This window comes from Microtus ochrogaster, linkage group LG9 (assembly GCF_000317375.1).
Source record: "Microtus ochrogaster isolate Prairie Vole_2 linkage group LG9, MicOch1.0, whole genome shotgun sequence".
Taxonomy (NCBI): domain Eukaryota; kingdom Metazoa; phylum Chordata; class Mammalia; order Rodentia; family Cricetidae; genus Microtus; species Microtus ochrogaster.
In genome coordinates this window covers 722,398-729,381 of record NC_022034.1, presented here as the reverse complement: position 1 = coordinate 729,381, position 6,984 = coordinate 722,398, and the positions used below count along the sequence as shown (strand labels likewise).

The following is a 6,984-nucleotide window of genomic DNA, read 5'->3' as shown; positions in this document are numbered from 1 at the left end:
ATGATACACACAAATATCATGGAAGAGAACAATACTTCCACAGTGACACAGTTTCTCCTCCTCGGATTCTCTGACCTTCCCAACCTCCAGGGCCTTCTATTTGGAATGTTCTCTATAATGTATGTAATTATCCTATTTGGAAATAGCTTCATTATTGTGATAACAAGAATAGATCCTGCACTACACAATCCCATGTATTTTTTCCTGACTAATTTCTCTTTTCTGGAAATCTGTTATGTTTCAGTCACTCTCCCTAGGGTTCTGTACAGAATTTGGACCCAGGACAGAAGCATTTCTCTTCTGGCCTGTGCCACACAAATGTGTTTCTTCCTAATGCTGGCAGCTACGGACAGTATTCTTCTGGCTGTGATGTCTTATGACCGCTATGTGGCCATCTGCAACCCTCTGCACTATCCTCTGGTCATGAACCAGACAAAATGCACACAGCTGGCAGTGGGCTCCTGGCTTGGTGGCATGCCTTTCCAGCTAGGGCAAACCTGTCAGATATTCTCTCTACATTTCTGCAATGCTAACCGGATTGATCACTTCTTCTGTGACATACCCCCTGTGCTTAAGCTGGCCTGTGGAGATACTTCTGTTAACGAGTTGTATGCCTATGCAGTGGTTATCTTGCTAGCTACAATCCCTTTTTTATTAATATTAACATCATACAGCAAAATTATTGCAACCATCCTTAGGTTGCCAACTGCTGAAGGACGGGCAAAAGCCTTCTCCACATGTTCCTCACATCTGGTGGTGGTGATTTTGTTTTATGGATCTGCATCTATTACCTACTTAATGCCAAAGTCAAGACATTCTGCATTAAGTGACAAACTCCTCTCTCTTTTTTACACCATTGTGACCCCCATGTTCAACCCCATGATATACAGCCTTAGGAACAAAGAAGTGATTGCAGCTCTGAAAAGATTATTGCTTAGAGCATAGTGCAATGGACTTATGTACAGTGATTGAATGCAACCACAGTTCTCACATAAACTATTACATCTTTTTTTAAATTTGGGGATGTTAATTACTGTTTTGACCACTCTTTGTTACTTTTGAACATTAGTATAACATTATTTGCAAAAAAAAATGCACTAACCAAATTGTTATATTGTCAATGTTTTATGAAAAACATAACATTTTAATTAAATTTGTTCTATGACTTTTTCTACATATGTGAACAACATTCCTTATTCCTCTCAAAACTCAATTTCTCCATCCATATCCTTTCCCACATGTGTGTCTTATTGTTTTCTTTCATGAACCATGAAATTTAACTGAGGCCCTCTGTGTGACCACACGTTTGAAGGTATTATGCATAACCAATTGCAGACACTGACTCCTGCTTTCTCTAATCTAGTAGTAGGTAGAATTGGAGATATTATAGAATTTGATTAAGAAGTGTGCTGATGATCTCTGTATTTGGAATATATATTTTTCTTCTTCACATCCCTACACACACAAAATGGTATATATTACTTGTATTTGTATATGCTACTATTTTATAAAAGGTATTTTCATATAAATCCATAATATACTTTCAGTAGTTGCCTCCTATTAAAGTCCTTCCTCACCTGTCTTCTTGGCCTCTCTCTCTATTTCTTTTAAACAATAGTATATGGCATACATGAATTATAATACACATCATTATAGATATAATATAGAAACCAGAAATTACAGAACACAAGAAACAAGGAATCTTTCATTAATGGCATAAGTAAACTCATATATTTCTGAGAAAGAATTGAGTTTATCATTTTTTTCAGTTGTATAGATTTTCTCTAAAGGAGGCTGTAGTGATATTTCATTTGTAAGCACTTAAATGAAAATCAGTGTGCCAGTACCTATGTGATCTGTTGATATAGAATCATTAGTTCATTACCTTAAAGTGCTATAGCTTGACCATACAGATGACTTATTTTTAGTTTGAAAACCAAATCTTTAATGCTCCTTTCCATAGAGGCTAACCCCTTAAGCATTCTATAAAAGTATAAAATAGTCCTCTTTTTTTTTCTCTTGCTTTTATAAATTTTGGTATTTCTTTATTTTGATTTTCTCTTTATTTGCATTTCTGTGTACCTGTGTGAGTTTATGTCCATTATAGGAGGACAGGGCCACAGGAAGACAGAAAAGGCTGTTATATCCTTTGGAACTTTAATTTTTCTTTATTTCTAAACTACCACTCCAGTTCTTTAATTATTTTCCTAATGACTAAAATTTGCAGGGTCAATATACAATCTAAGTGTAGTTTGGTCCATTTTTCCTTGATATCCCGAGAGGCAGAACATTTTACTCTATGTGTAGTGAATATCTGCTTATCATAATTTGTAAGATGTCTTTTTTAGTAGATGGTTCATATTTTGTGTAATTTAAATTATTTCCCTTTAATTGTTGATATATATATGACATTAATTCTATGCCATATCTTGTCTAGCAAAGGTATCTTATATTCTGTGAATATCTCCTTAGTTGACTGCTTCATTGCTGTATAGATATTTTTTATTTAATGAAATAATTTTTGTCATTTTTAATAGGGTGCTGGTGTGGAAGTTGTACCACTTTTTTATTCTGTTGTATCTTATAAGTTCTTGGGCATCATTCTTAGGTCTAGTATCTGATAGTATTTTAGTACCCCATGGACCATATAATCTCAACTTACCCCAATAAATTCATAGGGTGTCACTGCTTGTGGTGGCCCAGGTTATACTAGTTGCAGTATCAGAATTCAATTCTTCAAATATTTGTGTTTTAAAGTTTTAATCCTGTTTTAGCATTTAGAAGAAACATTTCTAAATGTGTGAAGATTGCCTTTTTTTAAAAAAAAAAAAAAAGAGATATGAGTATGGCTATAGGATCGGGCCATTTCAGGCTCTCTCTCCTCAGCTTCCCAAGGACCTAGTTGGGTACACATCTCTGAATCCTTGGGAACCCCTCTAGAGTCAAGGCTCTTGCCAACCCTAAAATGGTTCTTTTAATTAAGACATATACTTCCCTGCTTCCATATCCAACGTTCCCTTATCCCAACCATCCCATTCCCCCAAGTTCTCCCTATCCTCCCCTTCTCACTTTTCTCTCCCCATCTCCCCTTTCCCCCATCCCACCCCAACCCCCAGATCCTATAGCCATACTAATGAATATCTTGCATATCACCATAGAACCTTCATCTTGCAATGGATGGAGATAGAGACAGGGACCCACATTGGAGCACTGGACTGAGCTCCCAAGGTCCAAATGAGGAACAGAAGGACAGAGAACATGAGCAAGGAAGTCAAGACCGTAAGGGGGGGCACCCACCCACTGAGACGGTGGGGCTGATCTATTAGGAGATCACCAAGGCCAGCTGGCCTGGGTCTGAAAATGCATGCGATAAAACCGGACTCACTGAATATGGTGGACAATGAGGGCTGCTGAGAAGTCAAGGACAATGGCACTGAGTTTTGACCCTACTTCATGTACTGGCTTTGTGGGAGCCTAGCCGGTTTGGATGCTCACCTTCCTAGACCTGGATGGAGGGGGGAGGTCCTTGGACTGCCCATGGGGCAGGGAACCCTGACTGCTCTTTGGACTGGAGAGGGGGGGAGAGGGAAGTGGGCAGTGGGGGGAGGGGGAAGGAAAAGAGAGGCGGGAGGAGGCGGAAATTTTTAATTAACAAAATTAATAAAAAATAAAGTAATAATAAAAAAGAGATGTGACTAAATCAATACTATGCCATTTCATGGATGCCACATTAACATAGGTTAACTACAATGAAACTATGTACTGAACCTCCTACACCATATGTAATTAATACTATATCTTCAAAACTATCAAATCTTTCCTGACAAGTCCCATATATTTCTAATTTTATATTCTCTAGGAGATTTTACAACTCATTATTACTATACTGCAGAGGGTGGGGAAAATTATAGGTTTTGTTCTATCTTCATAGGCTACTTAGAATATACACCCCCATTGGAGAGTCTTGGGAAGGAGAGTATTGTATGCATATGCATTGATATAATTTGGTCAACTTATAAAATATGAGTCTTTTGTAGTTGAATAGGACTCAAAACACTTAAGTTATGCAAATTTCAAAGATTTAAAAGCATTCCAAAAATAATTGCTAATATATCAATAACATGGCAAGGATTCATATGATCCACCAATATAATTAGGACTTTAAAATGTGACATGAAATATTTTAAAGACAATTCTTAATAGAAAACATACTTATTACTTCCTATATGATTTTCTGGCATGATCATCCATTAGGAAAAAAGATAACTTGTTTATAAAAATAAGATATTTATGTTGTTAAATTTCAATTATTTTATGAGAAGTTTTGCATCTATGTTTCTCAGGTAAATTGATCTATAGTTTTCACTTGATTTTATTTTTAAGAAGAACAAAGATTTATTACCACAGTAATACTAACATCACAGAGTGAATTTGGAAGTGACTCTGATCATTAACTTTACAGAACACTTTGAGTAGTAACAGTATTAGATTGTTTTATTAAATATTTTTTAAAGTATCAATCAAAATTCCCACTCCCTCTCCTACTCCCATTCCCTACACCGTCTCCCACAACACCCCCCTCTAATCCTAAGAGAGGGTAGGCACTTTGGTTTGTGGAAGGTCCAAGGCCCTCCCTACTACATCTAGGCTGACCATTGTATACATTCAAAGAGAATAGGATCCCAAAAAGCCAGTACATGCAGTAGAAATAAATCCCAATGCCACTGCCAGTGGCTCCTCAGTCTGCCCAAGCCAAACAACTGTCAAACACATTCAGATGTACTAGTTTGGTCCTATGATTTTCCCTTCTCAGTCCAGCTGGAGGAGGTGAGCTCCCATTAGCTCAGGTAAGCTGTTTCAGTGGATCGTCTTGAATTCTTTGCTCATCTTCTCATTCCTTCTACTCTTCAACTGGACCTTGGGAGTTCAGTCCAGTGCTCCAGTGTGGGTCTATGCCTCTGTTTCTATCTGCTGTTGGATGAAGGTTCTATGGTGATATTTAAGATAATTGTCAGTCTGATAACAGGGCAAGACCAGTTCCGGCACCAGCTCTAGTGCTTAGGGTCTTAGCTGGAGTCATCCTTGTGGATCCCTGGGAAGTTTCCTAGAGTCAGGTTTCTTGCTAACTGTATAATGGCTTCCTCAATCAAGTCATCTCTTTCCTTTCTCTCATATCTGTCCTTCCTTCATCTTGACTATCCTATTCCTTCAAGTGTTCCTCCAATCTTCCCCTTCTCTCCTTCTCTTCACTTTTTCCCCTTCCTCCTATCCTCCCATCCACATGCTCCCAATTTTGTCAGGTGATCTTGTCTGTTTCCAATATCCAGGTGGGTCTATATATGTTTTTCTTTGGGTTCACCTTATTATTATAGCTTCTCTAAGATCATGAACTATAGGCTCAATTTACTTTGTTCATAACTAGTATCCACTTATGAGAACAGACCATATTCATTTTGTTGGTCTGGATTGCCTCACTTAGGATAGTATTTTCTAATTCCATCCATTTCCATGCAAACTTCAAGATGTCAAGTGTTTTGTTAAGTGTTTTTTTACCACTGAGTAGTACTCTAATGTGCAAATGTGACACACTCTCTTTATCCATTCTTCAGTTGAGGGACATCTGGGTTTTTTGCAGGTTGTGGCTATTATAAATAATGCTGCTATGAACATAGTTGAACAAATACTTTTGCAGTATGATGGGGCATCTTTTGGGTATATTCCCAAGAGTGGTATTGCTGGATCCTGAGATGGGTTGACTCTCAATTTTCTGAGAAACTGCCACACTGATTTCTAAAGTGGTTGCACAAGTTTGCATTCCCACATGCAATGGATGAGTGTTCCCCTTACTCCATATCTTCTCCAGCATAAGCTTTGGTGTTTTTGATCTTAGTCATTCAGACAGGTGTAAGATGGTGTCTCAGAGTTGTTTTGATTTGCATTTTTCTGATAGCTAAGGAAGTTGAACATTTCCTTAATTACCTTTTGTGTATTGAAACAGTAGTACACCTGATGAGTCTTTAAATTTAATATTGTTGGTAGGTTTAACAACTGCATTGATTTCTTTGTCTCATTATTGGTGTATTTTTAATATCCTATTTACTTGATATTTGGAATTTTCTAAGTTTTAGAATTTTTAAAATTTTATATCTGTAAAGTCACTAAACAAAATTTTGTAGAACATCTTCTCATGGTCTTGTGCATGTCACTTGAATCTATTGTACTATACATTTTTCATCACTAGTTTTGTTGATTTTTCTTTATTTATTTATTAAAGATTTCTGTCTCTTCCCCGCCACTGCCTCCCATATCTTTCCCCCTCCCCCAACCAACTCCCCCTCTCTCATCAGCCCTAAGAGCAGACTGGGTTCCTGCCCTGTGGGGAGTCCAAAGACCTCCCACCTCCTTTCAGGTCTAGTAAGGTGAACATCCAAACAGCCTAGGCTCCCACAAAGTCAGAACATGCAGTAGGATCAAAACCCAGTGCTATTGTTCTTGAGTTCTCTTCTGATGATGTTGGATTGAAATATCTGTTTGCCAGTAATTTTGCTGGCAGGTGTTTTACTTAGGGCACATTAGACGAAATCTTCATGACAGAGATCCATAGTGATTTAGACATTTATTTCTAGTGACAAGGTGTGGTTTACCTCCAGTACTTAGTAAGAGAATCCCAGGAGAAATGTTATTAATGGTTGTCACAGAAGTTTAGGTTAGTGATATTTCTCAAGTTCTAAATACTACTACATAGGAGTACTAAGCTGTTTTTTTTTCTTGAAATTCAAGAAGACATGGAAAAAATTACAAGATATAGGCACTTGGTAAATATTTCAGAAAGGGCTCATTACATTGAAGCAAGTATACTTCCATCATGTACTAATGTTAATTACAAGCACTTGTGTTTGTTTCCTTAGTAGGCCAAGGTTAAGGATACTGCTGGAGATAAATTAAACCACACCTGTGTTGGAGGGGACACAGCAAGACTGAGAC

The 6,984-nt window shown here is 37.5% G+C and overlaps 1 protein-coding gene across 1 annotated transcript in view; it reads left to right on the top strand.

Moving 5' to 3' along the window:
- The window catches only part of LOC101990071 (olfactory receptor 10AG1-like), a 12,481-nt gene continuing 5,497 nt past the window's right edge, over positions 1–6,984 (top strand). Inside the window, exons 1-2 of the mRNA XM_005363282.2 lie at positions 1–929; positions 4,770–4,827. Of these exons, the coding sequence (XP_005363339.2) occupies positions 1–929; positions 4,770–4,827 (987 nt within the window). The remainder of the gene's footprint in view (positions 930–4,769; positions 4,828–6,984) is intronic.